We start from the raw sequence: 25,903 nt of genomic DNA, 5'->3' as shown, positions 1-25,903 counted from the left end.
ATTTGTTTGTCGGCTGTTGTTTAACAATAGGAGGAGAAAGGACGACCGTGACTTATAATATTTTAGTGAGGAATTCCCAGAGGTTGAAGGTTGAATCCATGTTTAATTGACAATAGCCGGACATCTTAGGTCAAGCGCTAACAACATTTAGATGTAATGAAGAGATCTTAGCACAATTTCAGACTATTGTCTAGCTCTTTTTAAAATGAAGTGCTTTCTAGGATTTCTATTGCATCATTTTGAAAGTAATTAGATGATAAGAGAGGAATATATCATTTAATTTCTTCCGTCAGTATGAAAGGTAGTCTTTAGAGTAGAATCAAAACGAGAGAGAATAGAGCACGGGAAATCTTCACTCGATTCCTAACAAATGAAAGATATGGTCTTATGTCAAGATCATTGACAAAGGGCATTCTCAGAAGTACCGCGGGTATGTCGCATTGAGCACTTTCATTTTAAAAGACTATCCTGATTTAGACGAAAGGCAGCACGTTGACAAAAATATATAAAAACCACTTGGATGTCTAAAAAGGAATATCCAATCTTTTGCCTTATTGCCATTTTTGTTTTTCATTACGTTTAAATTGAGAATTCGCCATAATTCGTTTTTATGAGATAATTTGGGAAACAATGTCATAGAATAGATCAAGTGGGCTTGAATTAACCATAGGAAATTCATAGAACAAGTGACTTACCTACCGTAATAGAAGACAGTGTCATATTGCTTAGCATTTCGATTTCCTTTTATAGACAATAGTGATGCTATTCATAATTTTGCTCCATACATTGCATTCACACATTCCCTCGAACTCGTCAATCTCCAATGTTCTTTCAGTTCCGGTCAGACCATATATTTCCCATGTCGATCAGCTGACACTAATCTATGACAATATCTAAATGGTTTGCTGTGAGCCTTTGTTGGATCTATTGGTGGTCTATCTCATTAATCTTATGATGCGCCATAGGTTAGGACAAGGAGTTCTCTGCTATGAATAAATTACTAAGTAGTAGTTAGTCAATAAGACCTAGTACAGTAAGGTAGGTTGATAGGTACGTTTAATCATGCATGATGCCAGATTTTATCAATAATTTGAGAGATGTGCTATTAAAAATCACATGTGTCAAATGATATAAGCTAAGCAATAATATGTTAAAGCTAGTTTTATTAAAGGATTGTATAATAATTTTATATGAGTGTCTAAATGAAGAGGTGGTAGGTGTTGTGGTCGTTAAAAATACCTAACTCTTGTTTGAAGTTTCTTTCTCATTCTGCCAGCGCTTCAGCACGCTTGCTTCCGTCCGCTAGAGCAAAAACTAGACCATAAACAAGAGCATACATGTCATGTTCGAGCCTCTTCATCAATCAGAAGTAATGGAACTTATGTAATGAAGCCGGCACGAACATATTTATTTTAAATACTGCTAATTTAGAATAATTAACATGAACCGTACTGTACATCGGGACCTTTGGTTAGAATGGTATTCAATCATTTTGTTTAATCACTTTTGAATTTACTGAGCGTAGCCTAGTTTGATACATTTTTTTAATCTAAAAGATAGAAGTTTAATCTATCTACTCTCCTATCCTGTCTAAACTTTGAAACTATTCTCTTCCTCCATGTTGAGAACCGCAAAAAAATTAAATTCCCTTAAGTGTCGCTGTATTCTGAAATATTTATTTTAAGTATAAAATATTCTATGTACACGTACAAATTATTCACGTTAATAGTTCGCCATAAATGGCTTAATTTCTACTTGATCTTAAATTTTATTCAAGTTATCTGATATCGAGTAAAAGTAAATACACATCAAAATGTTAAATATAAAGTCTTGGAAATTTATACTAGGAATTAAGTCATTAACAGATGTAATGAGTTTATCGCGTACAGCCAGCTAGCCGTACAGGTCTTTAATGCAATAATAAGGGCGAATTTGCAATGAATTTGGATATGTTGATGTGGTGCCGACTGTACTTACTTTGTAGATGGTATCTTCCTCAAGATAATTTGCATCAACGCTATCGCCGATACACTCACGGGTAATGAATGAGTTACAAGATAGATTTAGATGCACGCAACTTAATGTTACACCTACGTAGTGGCAAATTAAGTTGGAATAGACTACTTAATTTGTCAGACTTTGCCCGCACTTTCGAGAGTATATCGGGAAATCAGTTGCATCAATAAATCAGTAATTTAATTCAGTTACAATGACACAGATGTTATACAGAAAGCCTACATACTACTATATTACCTACACGCATAGCAATCAACAATATATAAAAAAATACTTTATAATATTCAAAACTAGCTTAAATGATAAAGGTTAAACCTACATCTAATATATGCTGGCTAGATGCTAGGTCTAACCGATAAGACATACATTGATGTTGTCGCCGCACCGGAGTATAGGGTATAGCCGTAATATATATTATATAATATATTTTTTCTTCAATTAAGATGTGTAAAATGTTTTATTTGCATCGAATATGTTTGTTTAGACATATATAAAACATTTGAGAACTATTTAAGTAATTAAAGGAGGTATATTATTATCTCAACAAAGCAAAAACTTTGTAAAAATGATTTAAAGATGAACGAACAGTCATTATTTATTTAATGAGATAGAGGTTTTATAATAATATAAACATACCAGATACCAGAAGTACCACTTAATGTGCGCACATGCACATGTGTTTTATATTTAACCGTTTTTGGTTTGTTATGAAAATAAAAGTAAGTAAGTTCAGTCTAGGTCAGTCAGTAAGGTTTAGACAAAAAATCTATCTGAAAATAAAATGAAACTCGGTTCTGTTTCAAAACTAATGTTGTTATGCTATGACGAAATGATTACTAAGATACTTGAAAATACAATGACTTATGAAACATAAAAATCTCAGTATTTGATAAGTTTTTGAAGCCAATTAGCAAGGTAAGAAAGATGATTCGTGAATCATAAAAACGGGTTGCACTCCGGGAGTGCCGGCAGAAATAAAAACTTGAATATTAACGTTGTGCATTTTTGACATCTTACGAATTTTTGATCAGGTCACGTGTCCTGACGCGAATTTTAATGTTTTACAAGTGCACAATGCCGCTAAAGAAGTTTTCGCTCACATCTTATATAATTACATAAAACATATTATTGAATTTCATTTGATTTCATAATTTGACATTTTTAACACCTTGGCGTATAATCAATCCATTCGAATTAAATATTTTCGAAAATAACTGCATCTACACCTAGCCGATATAATTATATCGAACTTACCGAATTACTGACCATGATTCGATATAATCAAATATAATCAATCTGGTGGCCGATAGAGTAATTTACTAAACGTCCAATTATGCTTAACTATTTAGTGTAACATTAATTTTGACGTTAATGTTATAACTATAGTAGTAAGCTATAACATTTGGATAAATTATTTTTATTTATATGGCTGTCCGTCATTTTTCAGTCCAAAACTTTTTGAGTTTATTCGTCACAAACAAGTAATAAAAATAAGTATTGATGATTATAAAAATAGGAACTCGTTGCATCCTCAAATTTATAGTGACACATATGATAAAAATGTTCTTCGCGTTTTTTCGACATTGCTATTTTATAATGTTTTTTTTTCATGTTATTTAATATAATAATTTCTTGACATTAAACTGCAACTAATTAAAAATAAAAAGCTATATAAAAATATATTACCTATTTAACTGTGAAGGGCAAATTTCTGTCTAAATGTTTTGGACTTGTGACTTCCGATTGTAACATAACAAGCAAATATTTTTAAGTTTAAAACTGGTTTATTTTCCCTATGTTTCTGTCTAGTCATAACCTTCCACCACGTCAAAGTTAATTCTCATCGGGTGGACAGTTGAGCACTATCTTCTTGTTACTACAACGACGGGACAGAAATGTAACTGTGATACAAATACTTATTATAATAATTATATTAAATATGATACACTTATTGAAAAAGATTTTTTTTATATTTCTTTTACTTTTATTATTCCTTTTCTTTGTAGCATTAAATACAAATCAATATTTGTACATCAATATGTACATTTTCAAAATGGCGCAATCGTCGGACTTGTTAAGAACCATCATAAAAATTTAATAATTTTGAACTCATTGTGATTTCGTCGCTGTCAATATCATCTAAACTTCTACAAGACAAGAAAATACACTCGGCATTAAGTTCTGAGTCAATTTGGTATCATGGTAACTTTATTTTATGACTGTCCTCTCCTCACGTCTGCGTGCGTGTGCAATCAAAACGATTATGCGCAGCGTCGGGAATCGAACTGAGATACCGCACGCGCCCGTTACATGATCGCTATAGATCCAACCGGAACGAATACATTGATTTCAGATACAATAATCTTAGGCTAGATTAGTTCTTAACATGAAAGATTACATTTCAATGACTCTTGTCCAATGTATAATATTATACATTAATATGCAATAGAATGAGCTTTATTGCATACACACACTCTAACAAACCTTTTACTTATATAACACAAATAAAATTGGAGTGTACGTACAAATGTGCACATAGCTTATAAAAACTTCTACATTCCATATAAATAACTTTCAAATAATCATATAGGTACCTACTTCGGTAATCAACTACTTCAAAAAATATAATGTCCAAATTCAATTCAAAATTCATTTTGATTTAAGTTAACCTGAAATTATTTTTGAATACTAAGTGTTGCTTGATCTATCTATCATACCGAAAAAAAATCTTTTTTTTTTTTTCAAAAAAAAATCACCAAATGACCATATTCAGGTCGCTGCTGGCTACTTGATCGTGAATAGAGATAGCAAATTCATTGTGTGATGATTTTACTGTCTGACACAAAAATCAGTTAACTTATAAAAATAATAATATTAAATATATTACTTACTTAATAATTTTATTACTGCATTTTAAGGCTGTTAGATGTAGACAGAAATGAGTTCCAAATTAATTCACCAAATTCCTTGAAAAATGCATTGTTTTTAAAAGGACGCACGTTAATACGCGTCAGGAGCATAGGTTTTTTTGTTACTCCCAGATTTTTTTGCGAAGAAACTAGGAAAATACTGGCCTACCCATCTCTGACAGATTATTATTTTACAAAATCTGGTAAAATAATAAAATTAGTTTAAATACCTCCCATAAAAACCGGCAAAACACAAAATTATATGCATTATATCTATTATTATAATTATATCCAGTTTGATTATTTACATTAGGATCTAAGCTCTAACACTATTAGCTGATGTATCTATCATCATAAAGTTCACGTGGCATCTATTAAAAACCGACTGGACTATGTCGTTTATTCTTTACCCAAATAGGGATCAACTTAAACTAACTGGAACCGCGATCCTAATCTCACACTTGTATTCCATCAGACAGCAAAAGCATTGGGTTTATTTTAACTTTACAAAATAATAAATAAACCAAGATTACAATAGGTGCTAAAGTTATTGATAAAATTGTATTTTTTTATATAAATGAATAAATAAAAATTGTAAGCTTTTGGGCCATTGCAGTTAAAGAGTTTTTATTACATAATTATTATGTTTTGTTTTGAACCGACTTTATCTTTATTATAATTATCCATTAGGAATAATATAAGTATAAAATTAGGGTCAGATCGTTATACAGCGTCTATCTACATGATCCTTCAAACAATAACTTTATTTTGCAATAACGTCCATTGTGCTACGAAATGCAATCAACGTCATTTTTGCTGACGTTACGACAAAACAATAAATACGCCAGCTTCGGCTCGACGAAACGACCGCAGTTTATCGATGGAGATAACAATCCAACAGTGGAAGGTGGACAAAATGTCCCTCATTTTGCTAATTGGACAAAAATCGGGTAGAATGTGATTATTAATGTTTTTAATACGAAAGAGTCACTTAAGTTACCATATACTTAAGTTTTTAATTTTTTGGTCCATAAATAATGTATTGCAGCCAGTCAATAAAAATATACCTACATGTTTTAACTCCCACTAATGTAGTCGTGTCGTTAAAATGGGAGCTGAGCTTCTCTATTCAAGATCGGGTAGGTAGGTACCTAAAAATAACACAATCATTTCAATTTCTTCATCTAAGTACATGGATTTCGTAATTTCTGCGTCCTTTTCCCGTTGGCAATTTTGGCATTTATCACCTTCCTTCGTCTTTTATCACTTCAATATTATTTACTCTATGAAAAAGATCTGCAAAAAATATATGAGTCTGCAAAAATACAGTGTACAAATAGCGCACTAATAGGCAACCAACCTGAAATGTGTTTCGAACTCGTTCCGGTATCAAACCAGCCAGTAAAGAATTCCCAGAACTGGCGGGTCAGAGGTTAGTCTCCACCGGACAGCTAACGAGTCATTGTCCACATTTTGACAAACACTGAACTGCCAAAAACATGTCAAAATCACCTAAAAACTGTCCCAGATTTTTTTATTCTTAATCTTAGTTTTGAGCGTGGAAAAAATATCTTTACTGAACATAAACTGCTAGGTACCTCCTATATGTATAATTTTATGTGTAGTCTACTAAAATCAAATTATCTATACCTAAATACATGTAATTGGAAGCTACTTCGTTTAAATTGTTGTTTATTTAAAGAATATATGAGTGTTTATTGAGGCCAAGTATAGGTATACAAATTAATGGGAGGTTAAAAATACCGTAAAATCAATCGACACAATTTTATTACTACATCTTGATATCCCAATTGATACAAACAGCTAACAACAATATTATCAATCCAAATATCAAAGCAATAAAGTTCATTTTATATTAAAATCTGAACCATACACTTGTGGTCGTGGTATTTAGTTGAATATATACATTACTGTGACTTTGATTGCACGAAATAAATTATAAGCTACTGTAGTAAACATAAAACAGATGGCATTTTTACTTTTTATACCGAGTCTCATTAAGATTGCATCCATAAAGTCAATATTAAGTCCGAAAAACAGTGTATCTTTAATGATCGAAGAAATATAAATGTTTCAATATATTATTTTGATAACTAGTTATAAAATTTTGAAATTCTGTAAAGGTAAAAAATACTCTTAATTTCACGAATGGCACGGGCCGTAAGGTAGTAAAAAGTTTACACCTGCCGAGCACTTTAGTGTCAAAAAATTAAGATAATTGGCATTTGAAATGACTGTGAATTTAAAGTTATACCATAAAACTTGCATCAGCGTAAAATTCGATGTTCCAGATATAAGCGAGCGACAGACACCATACTTTTCTAATGAAAATAAGGATGCTTATCAGAATAGTTCATAAATAATAAGGAAGTAGAACTAATAATTACATGTTTATTTACACAATTTTAGTTATTTCTAATTTATATTTTGTTGAAGTTATACCTTATCATTTGAATTTATGTTGTGGAAGGAAATGCCATTATGCGCCGACTCTATTTAAAATGAGATTTGCTAAGGAACCAGAAGAAAACACAAAATTTATATATTTTTATTTAATTTTTTTATTTCAGGTAAAACATCATAACTTCCAAAAAGCTGAAGGTAATAATAATACATTAATTCAACCGTGTGAACCTTGCCTTAATAGCGTTACGTTAATAATACCATTGACATAATAATTACTGGATGCCGATTGGAAGGTATCACGACGGCAGCAGAAGTCTCGTGCGGTCGCGAACTGCCTCCATGGGAACCGACTGCTGGCCCGGACCCAACGATATAGTCATGTGAACGAGAACAAATTTCATCTATTTTCTCGCCACTTTTAGATGTGTTACATTTTTAGATGTTTTTGTTTCCTCTCGGAAATATTTGGGAAACAATTTTAACAAGAACATCAACCTTGTGAACTAACAATCTACGCCGACCGTTTCTGTCCTATGCTATCTTAATGCCGTTTTTAACATCATTATTTTATTTCATTTAGAGTAAGGCTTGAATTCTAAAAACATTTGTTTATTCCATACGCTCCTAGACTACAATACAGTTCATTACACGCATACAAGTTGTCTGTCAATCGAGCGACAATACGTTACCGTTCATACGTCACGATGGTAGGTTCGCACGGTACCACAGTCTAGGTGTAATGTGGAAAATGTGATACTCACATTATTTAGTCAAGGCATTATTTAGTTTCTTGTTATATTCTAGCAAGGATTTTTTATGTAACTACATCATGTCTCACCTCTCTTTCCGTGTATCCCTGTCTTTGGTCTTTTCCATTTATATTTTGTCTTAAATCCCAAGCGACCTGAAACAAATTATTAAAATGACTACTTGCAAAATTGATTATTTCTAGGCATAAAATAAAATAGCGAAAATAAGTTTAATATTAATGAACATTATCTTCTCTCTTGAAATTCATTCATTCTCTTTTATATGGTCATTAAAATTTCCATATTTTGAATTCACATTGTTCAGATCGGTTCTTGTAGGGTCATTCCCGACGAGCATCATATATTTCGCCTTGTCTTGATATAGTATAACGATTAACTTGACGTTATGGATAGCCAAAGTCCCAGTATGACTATTAAATAAGTGATTTAGTATCTGATTGTCTGAATACACACCATTCCTCTTAAATAAAACTACCATGTCCTTAATTAAAAACAAACAAATCAATCAATAATATTAACAAGTTGTCTGTATCAATAAATACATTTTAAACTACATATATTTTTCATTAAGTCGATGTTTTGAAAGTAGTACTGTATATACGTAATCTGTGGTGTTCTGATAAGAGAAGATAGCTATGACAATATCTAAACCTATTTATCGGTGAAAACCGCATGAAAATCCGTGCAGTAATCGCGGCAGAGAACTTTGTTTTATAATATGTGAGGAAAATATAATTAAATACACATTAGTTAATCATGTTAAAAAATTACACGGCTTTGAACTATTAAGTCTAATATAATCTATAATTTTTGCACAAAAACGGCTAGTCACATTGGTTATAAACAAGCCAAAAATGTTTGCTTTACTCTCGATACAGATGCTTGAAATATAAATCGAGAACTCTCTATAAGATGGCGTTTATTTAAGAATTTTTGATTTTTGCTTGACATAATCATACATTTCATGAGAACGTGATACTTAACGTCGTCGACGAATAATGTTACAATAATTTTAAAGTTAGGTTTTATGAGATCAACTTTTTATTTTAGACGACGACTCTACATTTACACGATTTATAGAAAATAAACAGGGGTCTAGCCAAAATTACGTAATTTTTCAGTTGTGTGCCGCGGAATTGCGAACGCAGAATTAAAAAAAAACTTTTCCTATCATCTTCTTTTCAGCACAAATGCGCATGAATTGCAAATGAAAATTCTTGCAGAAAAAATGACTATAATGACTTGATGGAATAAGAATGGCACAAACTTAACTACCGACATTGATTAGAATTAACACATTATCAGGAAGAGGTTCTTCCACTGAATAGATAAGAAGATCGAAGTTTTTACGTAAAGATAACTGTCGATAGTTTCATGTGATATCGATCTAGAACTTAATAAAATAAGATAACACAAAGTCTACTTCATTTAAATAAGTATTTTCACTTAAGTAAATACAATTCGTGTCTTTGGGTTTAGAGAGTTAGATAAAGTGAAAGTTTTCTTTGGATTATTATATCTAATTTATTTACAGTCCTAATAAAAATTTACAAACGAGAAGGAATAACTACAGTGAATTATATTATAGAAAGTGTCGCTGCATATATTTATTTGAAAAGGTGAAAACGTCCTACGTAATTTAGTTATATAATATATAGTAAATCGAAATAAGCAAGTAAATGAAGTTTATAAATTGCATTATCCTAGAAAACTAGTTTCTTGCCGCTACTTCATTCGTGTGTAAGTATCTCAAGTTCTAAGCTAAGCGACATGGTAAGATGAAATTAGCCGCATTTTTTGCATTGGACCTTTAGCAAAACAACTTTAAATGCCTCTCTAAAACTAAAAATAAATAAACTTTAAATATCTCCGAAATAAAGTCAAGTACAGTTACTTATAGTTTTATTAGGTAAAGATAATATTCGTGAAACTGTATGAGATACATTTCAATCGAGTCACAAATGCATTGAATTTTATCAGCAATGTACAGAATGAAGAGCCAACGTGGGCTAAACGACATGAATGCCTATCTAACAAGCATATAGTTCACAAAATTATGCGTCCATATTTGTCGTAAAGGGTCTAATCAGTATACATGTTATGTTATGAAAGATATTTGTATTTCGCTATGTATTTATTCAACTTTTGCACAATTTATCTGACAACCATATTATTACCATATTACTTCTCCACAGTAAAGGAAATAATTTAAACTGGTGATTAATCTAGTCTAACGACAACCTGTATTTAAACTGCATTTTAATTTGTTTTAATTTGGGGGTTTTAATTTGTTGTAAAATATAAATTTTCTTAAGATGATGCAAAGGAGGCATAGGTAAAATTAATTGATTTTTTAGGTATATTATTTGATCATTCTAATGTTGTTTTAAAATATATTATATGACAAAGGAATTTTATTCTCTAGCAAAATGTATATTTTCTTATGACGAAGAGTAAATCTACGTATGAATAAATCTATTTTATTAAATTACATGTTTGAGTATGTATCTACACTCTCTGTGCGTGTAACTCTTGTATAAAAATTGGAATTTGATTCGGAATACATAGGCTTACCGATTGAAAAATCCAATGTAATAAAAAATCAAGTCATGATTTGCATAATATTCGTAAGCATTAAATCAATACTAACTTACGAATTAAAGCACCTATGTCTATTGGTTTAATGACGATAAAAACTCCACATATTTGATGATTAGACAAACGCACGCGTCAGGTTAAGTAATCAACGATCAGTCATGTAGTTTGGCTGGACTTCCAGTCTAGTTCACCGAAATATCGAGTGGTTAGCCCGTTCATGTGTAATGGTGCATAGCAATATAAACAGTGGATATACCGAGCTATTCACGACACGTTATACCAAATACAAACAACTATGAAACGCGAAAAATTTAGGCATATTTGATGCATTCAGTATGTACGTAGATATGAGAGACGGAGAGATATGAGATAGACGTGACGTAGTACGTAGAGAGCCCGTTACCGAATATAAATGAATAAAGAACATTAATTCTATCCAGTAATTAAATTGAATACGTATCTACATAATTTATTGTATTTAGTGTAAAAATAATATAAATTAAATAACTACATGAAATGTCAGACAGATGAGAGAGAGAGATTACTTGGATCCAGTAAAATAATTTTCTTAATAATTTTATTGAAATTACTTACTAATTTCTTATCGCTATATCAATGTATTAGCTATTTTGCAAATTTTTACTTAGTAGCGAAATAATGCCGTTATCAAAGATTTAGGTCACGTGCGCTGCGAGGACCAGTGATTAATTGTGGACGTTATGATTTACCTCGTCAAGATTTATGTCTATTTTATCACTATTTAACGATAGTGCATCATGCTAGCGGTAAATATGACAAAATAGTCCTTCTGTACTTATTTATAAACGTTGAAAAATTCCTTAAACTTTCTGTCATTCTTCGTAATACCGTGAAAGGTACTGAATAAAAATAGGTAACTAGGTATATCAAAATATTTTTTACATTTATTTACAAAAGTTTTTTCGTAAATACTTATTATGCCAGTTAGTTAAACGTTAGTAAAAATAAAGCAATATATCCTAACTTCAATAAAAGTAGTAGCCATAAATTGCCATTTTTATATTTATTTGCATATGCAAATAATAATTTGAGTTAACTGTACTTACCTATAGCTATGCGGCGATGTTTAATGAGTTTTCAATTACCTCACACCAATATACCTAGTACCTACTAGTTATATTCTATAAAGTATAAATATTATATAAAGTCTTGTACATGTGCTTAGTATATTATGATTATATAAAAAAATACGATTTTTTTATTTCTGATTCATTAATTTTTCCATATAACGTTTCAATCAAATAAATGTCATAACCCAATTTCGCATAGTACTATTAGGATTGCATTGATAATTATTGGCACGAGTGGGTTGTAGTATTTTTATCGCAAATGGAAAGCATAAGTCGACACGTGTGTCTATTTTAAACAAGAAGGACAATTTTATAAAAAATTCTTTTGGTAACTGGGCTAGCTTGGGGCACAGAAGGTCTTCTAACCTGAGTGGGTCACATACTTCAGTGTGCCACCCAGACTGAAAGAGACAATATAATCACCTGTCGATTAGGTTCGAGAAAGTCGCTACCTAACATTATTCATTATCTTTACCGTATACTGTCGGTAGCGGCGTAAAACGTAGACGTAGTTGAACGAGGGCCCAGGGCGCCGGATCCAAAAGGTTTGCGAAAAGCGTGCACCCTTGTCAGTTTGTGCGCATTAGCTTATTTAGGCTGCACAAAGCATGGGCGCCCAAATAGGTTATTTTTTTTTGCAAATGAGCTTTTTTAGAACACGTAGTCGAAATTTTGCCTAAGGGCACAAAAGACGGCGACCTAAAATTTCATTTAAACTAGGTATACTTTTGTGTCCATATTATATGAAACATTATTTGGAAATAAATTTAGTTGAATAAGCTTTATCTTTATTGTCACCCAGGGCGCTTGTGGTGCTAAATCCGGCACTGTGTACACCATCGCTGGCACCGCCGGATACATTAGAGGGTACGATGAGATTGCCTCTATGACCGCTACCTTATAATTACATTGTAGTTTACCACACTCACGTCTAAAATTATTATAATTTCGCGCTCGATATTGCATCTTATTTTCATGAGAATAAGTTACAAACGCCATTTGTTTTTAGATCTAGTAATTTTGTAGTCGTATAAGGTAGCAATGTCTAACGAGGTGTTTCCTCCCTCGTATAGTTCATTTGATTAACGTAATTACTATATTTATGATGTTATACTTCTAACTAGATGCTTGGATAGAAAAGTAATGTCGGTGAAGGATACTTTTATGGATTTGGTAAACTCTACAACATACATTACCATCACCGATGAAATGGTCCATCCAGTCATAATGTCTAAACTAATTAATTTAAATGTATTTTTAAATTTAATTCTTTAATCCGTCATAAATTATGCCATTTTTATATATCGTCTTATATGTATTTAAATATGTAGACATACAAATTTGTTGTTCAACTAGGACCAAAGGAATTTAATTTTGAATTTCATTTTGTCCCTCCATGAGAACAAATATTCATATAGAATTCCAATATACTTATAGGTATGCAATAAGTTCATAGATCATTGGTTCCCAAGCCCTTTTGAGATTCGCTCTTCCGTCAGCACCGCATCGTAGCTAATGATGTCCTCTATAGAAACCGACTCTAAAACTGCGTTGTGTTTGCTCACTGCAGACAAATAAGTCCACAATAAATCATATCCTAGCAAACTATTATGATTTTTTTGTCTCTACTTGTTTGTTTGACGAAAATAGAGATGGGCAAATTACATAACAAAAAAAATTACAAAAAAATTATGTTATTTTGACGAGTAGCTAGATGGCGCAGTTGTTAGCGCGCTCGGCCTGCGATAGTGACAGTCAATCACTTTCGCTATGGTCAGTCATTGGATGGGTGATCAAATGTATTTATCTTGAACTCAGAAGGCACTTTAAGTCGTTAGTCCCGACTGTAATTGCAGTCGTTAAATCACTGAACACCAATCCTTGGGAGCACGTAACCTATTGGCGCATTCTCCTTATTCATATATAGGGAAGGCCAGACCCCTGCAGTGGAGACGATAAGTTGGCTGATGATGATGATATATCTGCTATTTGATGGACCTCACCTTGCTGTGCCAGTATTTCTCATTACACTTACTATGAAAATGAGAATGACGCTACGAAGGTTGCAGATAGCGTGTAAAGCCATATAAAGATAAGTATGTGAAAATGTTTATGATAATGATAGTTATTTTAATACTGGTATTATGGAGATAATAAATATTCAATGCGTGAAAGTAGTCTACATTTGTTGTAGTAATAGCTGTTACGTAATCGTTAAATAACTTCATAATCCTAACTAATATTTTACTCGTAAATACGAAAGTAATTTTGTTTGTTACCTCTTCACGCTTTATCTGCTCAACAAATCCTCACGAAATTTCGTGTAGATTGAAGTATGGAAAAGGACATAGGATATTTCATTCCGGAAAAATAACTGTTCCCGTTGGGAATTCACGCAGGCGAAGCCGCGTGCAGAAACAGAAGAAAGCTATTAAGTTTGTGATATCAAATAAAATATTTTTCTTTCTTTCTTTCTTTCTTTCTTTCTTTCTTTCTTTCTTTCTTTCTTTCTTTCTTTCTATTAATAAACAAATCATTTTATTTATTAAGCCCATATTTTTTTTTAATATATGACTTTGTTTGGGTAATTTATGTTAGAATATAATTTTTGTTGGAAACGCATCGGTGACATCTGGCGTCCTGTTCAGTCCAATGTTTGCTTACCATCAGGCAAACCGCATACTCATTTGCCCACTATAACGTGTGTGGTTTATTGGATTGTTTTTCGTAAAATGGCCCATCATTGATGTCTTAATAGGTAAAAAAACAGATCAACAAGATAGGCTACACATTGGACCAATAACAACTTCGTAACGTTTACTCGTGTTCTAACGAGGAACGTCAATTTTGTCATATCCGGGATTCGATCGATGTGTGGGGAACCTACCGCAGTGGCTCAAGGCATTACCTAGAGAATTGACAAATATTGACAGATACCTGTGATGTGTGCTTTATCAATTTTCTGCTTAACTCTATAGCAATATAGGCAATAATATATAGTTATTTGATTATTGCATTATTGGCACCCATTTGATGGTTGATTCCATTTAATAAGTTGGGAATGTAATACAGTAGATATTTTAATTGAAACACTCATTAAAGTTTGATTATACATAACGACTTCATTTAAAAGACTTCTTGCTATGTTTTTCAGTAAATTCTATGTTGGTTAATTCAAAGCTCCGTAGCATAGGTAATTATGTACAGACAGACCTACATTGCTAATTTTCTAAAGTTAATAATTGAGATGTACCTATATGTAATTTACATATTGACCATAATAACTGCATCGATTTAAAAAACGAGTTAATTTTATAGATACATACCTAACTGTACTTGGATAAAATTATATGCATGTCCCTTATTATTAGTTGTCGAAAGGTGAATATATTAAAATGCCTAACATTGTATTTTGGTATATTTGGTTCAGATCATAACTGTCATGTAACATACCCGAGAGGTGGTTCATACGAAGCTATAAGTAGGTACAAAAAAAGTGTATTGGTAGAATTATATTCTGAAATATTGAAAGGCTCCTAGACAATCGTCTCAAAAAATCCAGTAACAGTCCTTTCCCGTATTTGTAATTTACAATCAGATACACACGCAGGTGGGGCGACCGCGATTCTTTTTGTAAAAGATATGTATGATTTATTATTATTTGATTAGATAGATAAATGGATACATTGACGACTTCATATAAAATTAAATTAGATCTTATTCTCGTCACGTGTAGGCCTAACGTAATAAATTGTGGAAGGTAAACAAGATTAAAACCATTACTCGTTTATATTACAGCTACAAATAACAAAAAATGATTTATTTCGGGTTAATAAGACGAACCCATATATCGATATATACTAAACTCTGATAACAACTATACACAATGTACAATTTACATCGTAATCAAATTATAGTTCTTAATGTACAACACAGATATTTGTAAACAAATAGCCTTCCTACCTACACTTATCATAAACCTTAATCTCCGTTACTTGAAGAACTCAACATTAGAACTAAATGTGGGGTAAAGTGAGGCGGTCACCGGCGCCTAGGGCGTAGGATATGGACCTCTATAATTTCTCATAACGTTTAACTAACACATGTGGAACCAGATCGGCGAGACCAAGTCAGAGGTCTTTCAGAATAATGGCTGAAAACAGTTTTTTTTTAAATCACACAAATTATTCAAAACACGAACGTTTGAGCGTCAGGATGTTTCTCTACTTTAGTCAATTCTACTAGACGGATTTCGATGAAATTTGACTCACCTGGAAATGCATTTTTTGTGTCGAAATTCCCACAGAGGCGAAGTCTCGAATCGTAGCTAGTATAGTATAAATCTATGAGAAAAATAGTCCTTATCTTTACTTATTATAAATCAAAGTCCCCTGCCGCGTATGCCTGTTGTAGGCGATAAACTCAACTACTGCATGGATTTTCATGCGGTTTTCACCAATATATATAGTGTGATTCCTAAAGAAGGTTTAGGTCTAAGTCTAATTTATTATTTAGGCGAAGCCGGGACGGGCCGCTAGCAAATTATAAAGTAAATACATTTTTGTCAAATAGTCGCCTTTGTTTTAAATTTTAACGTACTAAAGTGTTAAGGTCATATTCTACTCGTGTAACCAAATTCATAACAATCCATCCAGTAAATTTCGCGTGACAAACATACATCCACACAAACTTTCGCTTTTATAATACTAGTAGGATTACCAACTAGTAGGTACTAGGAGTTACAAATTAAATTTACACGGTAGAAGCCTTGGGGCGAAAACAATATTATATTTATGTCCTCTGGCATTTATTGAAACGCAACTGTAATCATTATCATGTATAGTTATCTAATGCATCTAGACAGTAGTCTTCCGGGGCGTTCCCAGCTCTGGCTTCTACTGATATCTGTTATTAGATAAATTGAAATGTAGATATTAATTCAAATAGTAGTTTCTTTAATTTTCTTATTCAATATTTTTCTTATTTCCCTGCTAACGAAAATTTTTAATTTTTAATGAAGCGGAGGTGGTCTATTTGATAAGACTTCAGCCTATGATCGAAAGGTCACAGGTTCGAATCCTACTTATGCCACTTGAGTTTGGAGGTACCTATACCAATCTGACTCTTGTAATATAGTTCTTTTAAACCGCCACTCGCTTTTTGTGAAAGAAAACATCGTGAGGAATCTTGCACACTGGTTGACAATTTGAATTCACTAGTGCGTAAGCGATTACTTATCACTAGACGCTGCAGGTAGTCGTAAAATGTGAGCACAGTCATGTGTGAGATGCCTTTAGGCGACTTGAATAAATCGACACCAGTGCTAGCAACATTTACACAAGTAGAAGAACAAATTTTTGATAATATTTCAAAATTGGATGTACCTACTACTGACTACAGTTACCTACAGCAGTCTATGGACAATAAAACATTTATTTTATTTGTCATTCTTTCATAAAATCGGACATGCATCGTTGGTAAATCACGAACAATAGTAGTTTCCTATTTATTAATTCTTTGCCTACAAGTTCAATAGAAAGTACCTACACATTGAATTCTTCCGTATAAAATCTCATGAAAGTGTGTGAAGACATGGATAAAGATTCATACAAATTGTGTAGAATACAGCTTACGCTTGCTTAGATAAATTGCTTACAGAAACAGGATTTCATTACATACAAATTTGAATAAAATATTTCTCTTTAAAATTTTGAATCAAAAATAGTAAATAGTCGAAAGTTTATAATGACGTTTGACGTAAAGTGTTTTATTTCCTTGGTTATTAAGTACCTAGTTTGCTTTTTGATAAGGATTACACTTGTTTTGTTGTATTTTCATTAAATACAATTCTGTTGTTTTAGTTAGCAGCCTCGTTATAATTATCACATTGTGAATAACGCTGTGGGCTATACTAGAGTGTTAAATTAGTGTATTTATATTATTTATAATATATTCATAAGTAATAATTTATAATATTAAAAAATATATGTGTTTGTGTGTCCACTAAAATTTGGTAGAATATAAGCTGAAAAATAGCACATACGTTACTTTTATCATAAAGATTAAAACATATTTAATAATTAAAATATTACGATGTCATAAAAAAATTTCACACGTAAGAATCTCATGATGTTTGCAGTGCAGTTATAAGCTATATACCTAATCGCTTAAAATATATCTGAAGCCACAAAACGTTTTCTACTGAAAGCACTAAAGTCAAATAAACTTAGGCTTTGTTCTCGGCTCAAATTGATTTTAGGTGCCGCTACCCAACCTCTATTATATTCTAGATGTAAACAAATACATTTCTAGGCATATTATCGGCTCATATTGATCCATATTTGCAATAACAAGTAATTAATATGAAGATTTATTTATTTATAACTTGCAATCCACCCCCGACTTCGCTTGGATAAAACCATAATTTTATTATGATTTAATTATTATTAACTATTTAAAAAAAAATGCATCAAAATCCGTTGCGCAGGTTTAAAGATCTAAGCAAACATAAAGACAGACAGACACCGGGAAGCGACTTTGTTTTATACTATTAAAAAGCCTAACTTACAAAACGCCCCAGATTTAAACCGTAACATTGTTCCTGTGGGATCACATTGGAAATATACTACTTATATTAAGTATTCCAAATAAAATGCAACCTGGGTATCTACTAATTTCCCATGATAATGATTGATGATTAGTATATCATTTAGTAACATTGTCAGTGACACTAACAAAAATCGGTTTCCTAATTTATTGTTTATATTGTTACCAAGGCAACTAATATTATATTGATATTCAACAAATACCACAAAACAACCGCAGCAGGAGGTGCGTCAATCAGTATAATAAATCACTTATCCTCAAGAAATATGATTGCCAATGCGTCAACATCAATACTAAGTACCTTGGTAGGTACTAATAGTACTAATAAATGTGCGAGTTAAAGATTGGTTCCGCAGAGTGGGTGTTATATTTTCGACTCTCGACCTACCACTTCGAGTTTGTCAGAGTCAACAAGTAAAATATTGTCACTTCAATAATATTTTAAACCGTTCTTGGTTTAGCTGTTTGCTGGAGACAGTTAAACACACATCTCTACCAAAAACAGTGAAAAAGTAAAGTCAACAGCGCGTGCTCGCGATGTCCGTAATATGTAACATGTGAAGAGTCACCCGATGAGATAGCATTACGTACACTTTTTACTTTAAAATGCGTTTTATAAGTAACAAGAAGCCCGTCCCGGCTTCGCTCGGTTAAAACCATAATAAAGCGTACAAAAATCCGTTTGGTGGTATTTATTGAGTTTATCGCGTTCGTGTAAACATACAGATGCAATAGGCGAACTTTTTACAATTTGTAAGGATTTTTAAATTTTGAAATATATCAATAATTAGCCAAATTAAAAAGAAAAGAACATATTTATTTTAATAGATATTGTAAATTCCTTTTTTTTCTACTCATATATTGTGTCTACTTCTACAACTTAAATTAAAAATATCAGATGATACGGAAAACTAATTAGTTTCTCAGATACAACACTAGTAAAGCCATGGAGGAAATCATGTGAACTAAGTGAAACCGAACATCGAACAATGACGTTAGATTTTTGCATCGCAGTGCAAGCTTTCTCTATTATATTTTATCTGGATTTTCACTACTCATTCATATGTCATACAAACGTAACTTTAATACACTTCCTTCAATTTATTATTAAACAATTGGCCGATTAGATGCGCCGTTATTTGTGAGTGTACGCGAGCAGATTAATGTAATGCCAAATCCACACTGTATTGAACAGTTTGCCAAATTTTCGCAGATTCGGTATACGTTGCTGATTTTTCATTGCGGTAAATAAAAGCACTCATACTATATACGCAATGTTCACTCATTCGCGTCGATATGTGTCTGAGTTCAGCGATAATGTGGAGCTGGCATAAAGATAATTTCAATTTCTTTTGTTTTCGACTTGTTTTTTAATAATTTCATGTAGTCATATTTTATCCATCCATGTTTAAGTAGGTAGTTTATATCTCTTATTATTAATAACATAGCGCAATATCTCCATTTCCTGATCGGCCAGTCTGGTAAAAGTGATTTCACGTAACTTCGCCATGCCATAATTTCGATGCTTGGTTGAAAATCACAGCATGACTGTGTGAAAATTATATATTGGTATTGACAAGTGTGAAATCTGGCCATTAGATGCAAACTGGATGTATTGATAGACGTACGAAGACATATTGACTCTGGTTTTATTGATTTTTTGTGTAGAAAACTTTTGCCATACCTACTACTGAGCTGCATAAGATCTAACAAGATTAAAACTAAACGCGCTGGCTCAGCCGCTAAACGATAAGATAGGCCCATAAAATAAAGAAATAAGAAACGTTTACACGAATCTAGTCGCTGGATCCAATGCCTTAATAATGATGTTTAATAATTAGTCAAACCACAGCTTAATTCATTTATTGTGTGGTTTTATGAGCGTCTATTCAAAACTTTACGATGAGACGCAAGCGCTGCTGGTTGGCTTACACGTCAATCTAATATTGTATTGTTTCCTCAACACATGTGCCTTGGAATGGTGGAAACTAGTTATTGAGAACTTCTCAAAACTGCCGTCAAAAATTGTATTTCCTGCCAACTTGATTACCGGCTTTCTTGCAAAAACTCGTAATTACACAATTATACAAAACGTATAATTGTTGCAGGTAGAAGAGATGCAGGCCGGATGGCGCGGCGCGGGATGACATGGCCGTCGCGCTGGTGTTCCTCCTGGCGATCTTGGCTGGTGTCTCAACCGCGCGCCTCGGTGAGCTGTCCCGCAGAGACAGCGGCGATGTCTTCACGATCACAGGTCAGTTGGTGATGATATACCGTTATTAGAAACAATGTCATAGTGATCTTCCGGACGGTCTTGGCTGGCGTCTCAGCCGCGCACCTTGCGGTGCTATCATTAAGGTTAATGGTAATATTGGGAATGGTAATATTTGTTAATTGTTTAGCTTCTGATACCATTTAATTGAATGTTTCCCCAAATAATAAAGATCGTTTAGACTCATGTTTGCTGCGATTTAGCCTGTCTATACCTACGTACGCTATTCAGAATATATTATATTATGTGTTACTTTTCAATAATTCATCTCGTCTAACTTTCTACGTCACACAAGTCGTTTTCAAAAAAACTTGGTTAGTAGCATCTACTTACCAACCTCGTAACGATGCATCGAGCTGTACTGTTACTCCTATAATAATATAATTAATAAATGATGCAGAAAGCCATAAGGTGCTGGTGCTAATTAGGCAATTAACAATCTAGGGAGCTGGCACATCACTGAAGCGGTATATACTAACGCCTAATTGATGATACATAGTGTAGGTAATTAATTATTTGGATTTAATGTTTCGCACTATTTGATAGATGTAGGTACCTGAATAGCAAATAAGCACTATTTTATTCTTCACACAGCTGCGTCCTGCAATGTTAGGTTGGTACCTATAGCCTTATACCTCTTGAATGTGAATCCCGCAATATTTTCTATCGCGAAAACTTTTTACGAGTGTTTTACTTATTCTGTTTTTGCAATACATTTTTTACTTAATGACCATTTATTGCAATGACCGTTTCATCAAAATGCATGACATGATTTATGAAAGTAGTACACAGGTAGCGGAACGGTCGTCTGGTATTCCCCAATAAAAAGTATTACGGAGTACCTAGTTAGGTACTTATTATGTTTGTGTCTTGTTTAAAATAACAATAATTTAAACAGAATTAAAATTCTTGTCTTGTCTTGTTTAAAATAACAATAATTTAAACAGAATTAAAATTTGGTTTTTTTTTTCGAAATCAGTCACTGGCCACAAAATATTTTATAATGTACTTATGTAGTTATTTTGTTGAGTCCTATTGAACGCGACTAAGATCCTGAAAGACTCATCTACACATCGTCTACGATTGTGACTTTATTTTTCTTGCGTTGATGCAAAGCTCACAGTTGACGCAAAGTCGATAGTGTGGTGCTGCCATTATGTCTCGTTTCTTCAGGTAACGTTGGCTCCTTTGATGAATGTGTACAAAAGTTGGAACGTGTCATTTACGAAGGGTCCTCATCTTATATTAAAACTGTACTGCTTACAGGAGACGCGTGCGGAGCGGCGCAATGCGCGGAACACGGGGCGGGCACGCACGAGCCTGGTGCGTGCGCGTGCGCATGTCCACAACGCGCGCCGCTCTTCAGGGAAGACCGGGAGCTGTGCGTCGATGACTTGCCCGGTAAGAGTTCGTGAACCATTATAACCTAGTCATATTGATTAACGGACCCTCTTTTCATTTTGGGCACATGCCCAGGAGCCAGTGTAAAAAATATTTTACATTTTTTCATTACCATTAGGTGATATGAATGGTAAATTTCAGTTCACACACAGGATGACAAATTATTCAGTGGGAAGAATAAACTGGAGAAGCGGAAGAGGAATCCTGATTCCTCCCGCTTCTCCAGTGTATTCTTAGAATTTATTTATTTTCTCCTATGATTTATAGTGCCGGGAGCCATGTCAATGTTATGTGATTAAGTAATTTGTTTTCTAATTATATCTAATAGCATAACTAAATTTTACGTACCCGCCTATTAGATATATTATACTATACAGGTGGTCTGCGTGTGGTCAAAAAGCCAACGAAAGCATTTATTACGCAGCATTTTAAAAATGTTCACTTATAAATATTTGAAAGCATAAATATTACTTCATATGAATACTTCATTTTTACACGACTGCCCAAAAAAGGAATGTCATGTTATGTCAATGTTTCAGGGTTCATGTTTGTACATAAGAAGTGCTAGAAGCACCCCGGATGAGAAATTAATTAATTTAATGATGAAGGAGGTCTACTCTGATACATAAAATTATATATACCTATAGGTATATCTTTTTTTATTAATTACGAGCCTGATAATTTTGTGAAAATACTTTATCCAATCACATTGATTTAGTGTTGGTCGGCACTACTCGGCAGTTGAGGCACAATAGAGAAACAATTTAAATAATGTAACATTGCATCAGTGTAACTAGGTACCTAGTTTACAATTCGACACATCTTAGTAACGCGATTTGTTTTTTACTTGAATTTTCTGCACATGTGTCATACTCATCAAGACTATTACAATTCGTATTTCTATTTCAATAGAGAACGATGAGTCGATAAAGTCTAGAAATGAAATAATAACAGTACTTGTGGATACATCTGCTATATCATCCGACAACACGTTTATCCCAAATTAATCTCGTATTCGATTTTTGCTCAAGTGTCGAATGCCTGAATATCTAACTTATAGTCGTCGTAATTAATTTTACATTTTCAGTTACTAATCCGTAACAATCTTCTTCTTTCAACACTGATGTAAGATTTTATTCAAGTCGCCCAAAGGCATCTGACATGACTACCTACCGCGTACGCCAAGTAATTGTTTACACACTGATGAACTTTAACTGTTAATCAGTGTGCAGGTTTCCTCACGATGTTTTCCTTCACCGGAAGCAAGTGGACTATAAAAAGTACTAAGTATATAAGAGTCAGATTGGTATACATACTCATGTGGCACGAGTAGGTTTCAAACCTGGAACCTTTCGATCACAGGCGGACGATCTTTACCACTTGACCACCAAGTAGAAAGCATCGATATTTTTACCAATAAATAGAATTATGTAAAATAATCGCATGGCAGGTCCAAATTCCGTTACAAAGTACGCTAGCCCACGAAGAGCTAGCCACACTTTGAACAAAAGTACCCTATTCTATTTCGCCTGAACCATAAAATATTATTTTAAGTACGTACTTGGCAGTTTCCTGTGCGGCTATACACTTCTACTCTGAGAGTTTATACGCTTTCCTCCATATACCAATGCGTTCATGCTTATGGCAAACAAAACCAATATATTATTAATTTATTTAGCGTTTGTTTCCAGGAAGATGAGTTTTCTCTACAGCTTTAGAGAAGTAGCATAGGTTGAGGTTATAAAATAAATCTGCTTTCCTGTAATTGAAAACCAACCTGTATTGTCCATTAGGTTGGGTACATACAGTCAGTTTTTATAAGTGCTTTGGCACCTTATTATATGCAACGTCTGTAAAGACAAATAAAAAATAACATGAAATATATAATTGGCTATTTTACTACAAGTCAATAAAATACTAAAATATACAGCCTTAAAAAAATATTTAATACTAGCGGCCCCAAGCGAAGCGTCGAAGTCTTCGTTCGTATAAAAACATAATAAATTATACAGCTAAAATTTCCTCAGAAATCACACAATATATTGGTAAAAACCGCATGTAAATCCGTGCCGTAGTTTTTGAGTTTATCGCGAACAGACAGACAGACGCGGCAAAAGACTTTGTTTTAAATATGTAAGGAAGTATAATAAATCTATTAACCAAGTCATTTATTACATTTTTCTATTTTATTTTTTGAGCTTACCTACTATATGTACAGACAGCTGCGTGTTAAGTTACCCTACATAGACCTCTTTAGGCAACAAATAGAGACGAATTTGCAATGAATTTGTGATTATAAAGTTTGATGTGCATGATACATTATAGGACTTTTTTTTTCAGAATGTTCACTGGCAACATTCGGGACAGGTGCTGGAGTGCAACGAATACCCTTCGTATATTTACCACTAAAAGGACAAATTATCCACCCGTCGAAAGAAATTACTTTTAAAGGTTAGTTCTAGTGTTGCTATGTAGTTGTAGATAAAACTAATACGTCCCTACGCCCATGCAGATATTTCGTTTTATACCTATTTTTCGTTTCTTCTTGCGGTGGTTCTATTTTTTTACTAATTTTAGACTTTAATTGTAGACACTAACATTGATCTGAAATAAAACACTGTATGTATTTTTAACCAACTCAGTTTTAAAATATATATATGCTCTCTCGCATTACTAAATTATATTTGACAACATATCTGTTTTGTCATTATCATGCTGTATCTATATAACAGCACTCTCAAATTCAATAGGCAAAGTCGCATTTGTAAAATTGCTCTGTACTAAGTAAAGGGGTTAAAATTTAGTGAAATCCAAAAAGAACCAAAAGAATATGTATTGCTTTTAGATGTGAAAACGCCTATTTGCGCAGTATCAGGCGCGCAATTCCTCACTCGCAAAGGATTCTTGGACCTCCGGAACACGCTGGATTCTGACGTCCCCTTCAACTTGTTTCGCGATGAGGGCAGAACTTTCCTTCAAGTAAGTCGTAACTTATTTCTTGAATTTTTTAAATGCCTAAAGCTTGGCTAAATGCAAGCAGAAGAGCTTACAATAATGCACTACTTAAGTGGGAAATAAGAAAATTATGTCTGCAATGCCGATTTCATTTCCAAGTTAACATTAATTTTGAAAAAGTTGTCCAGAATCAAGAAAAACAGTTACGAAAATAAACCAAAGGCCAAAGATACTAAGGTCCTTAATTTACATCCCACGTACTTATATATGTACAAAAAAGTTTTAAAAGGTAATGTAGTATTTCTAATAAGATAGTGAGTAAAATAGTATAATTTTACTCACTATCTTATTAGAATATTATTGAAACTCAAGATGTTCCTACCTTCCAGTGGAGTGGCGAGGATGACGTCCGCGCTCGGATGACAGGCCGCCTGATGGTGGTCCGTCTGCTGTGTCGCGACGTGTCCGCCACGCCGGCTTCTCCGCTCGATCTCAGGGGCGTCTTCACGCCGTGTGTGGCGTTTAGAGTCCAGGGGTCGCCACTGAGACATTCTTCTAGTAAGTTATTCAGCAAAATAATATCCGTAGTTTCTCTTTGAGTATCTTGTACGGCAGCTATTTTCATACATAGTATAAAACAAAGTCACCCTCCGTGTCAGTCGGTTTCTAAGTTTACTTCTTTTAAACCACGCAACAGATTTTGATGCAGTTTTCACTGTTAGTTTGACAATTTATTCTCTAAGGTTCATAGACCCTTTGCGAAGACCTCTCGCCGCTTGTTCAAAATAAAATAAATTCAATGATCTATATCTAATATTACTTCATATATAACTCAGGATT

General features: G+C 33.1%; 1 protein-coding gene and 1 long non-coding RNA gene across 4 annotated transcripts in view; one reads left to right on the top strand and one right to left on the bottom strand.

Moving 5' to 3' along the window:
- sha (shavenoid) overlaps positions 1-25,903 on the top strand; it is a 49,913-nt gene that overhangs the window by 18,923 nt on the left and 5,087 nt on the right. For all 3 annotated transcript variants that reach the window (XM_053758521.2, XM_053758519.2, XM_053758520.2), the window contains 5 exons: positions 20,544-20,689; positions 21,974-22,108; positions 24,449-24,559; positions 24,954-25,087; positions 25,453-25,621. In XM_053758521.2, coding sequence (XP_053614496.1) covers positions 20,584-20,689; positions 21,974-22,108; positions 24,449-24,559; positions 24,954-25,087; positions 25,453-25,621 — 655 coding nt within the window. In that variant the 5' untranslated portion in view covers positions 20,544-20,583. The remainder of the gene's footprint in view (positions 1-20,543; positions 20,690-21,973; positions 22,109-24,448; positions 24,560-24,953; positions 25,088-25,452; positions 25,622-25,903) is intronic.
- LOC135309893 (uncharacterized) lies at positions 7,826-25,540 on the bottom strand. The gene is made up of 2 exons (XR_010370146.1): positions 25,446-25,540; positions 7,826-8,256 (listed from the first exon to the last, which is right to left on the bottom strand). It is a non-coding gene; the product is annotated as an uncharacterized LOC135309893 (long non-coding RNA).

Source organism: Plodia interpunctella, chromosome 18 (assembly GCF_027563975.2).
Source record: "Plodia interpunctella isolate USDA-ARS_2022_Savannah chromosome 18, ilPloInte3.2, whole genome shotgun sequence".
Taxonomy (NCBI): Eukaryota; Metazoa; Arthropoda; class Insecta; order Lepidoptera; family Pyralidae; genus Plodia; species Plodia interpunctella.
This window is presented reverse-complemented; position numbering and strand designations above follow the sequence as displayed.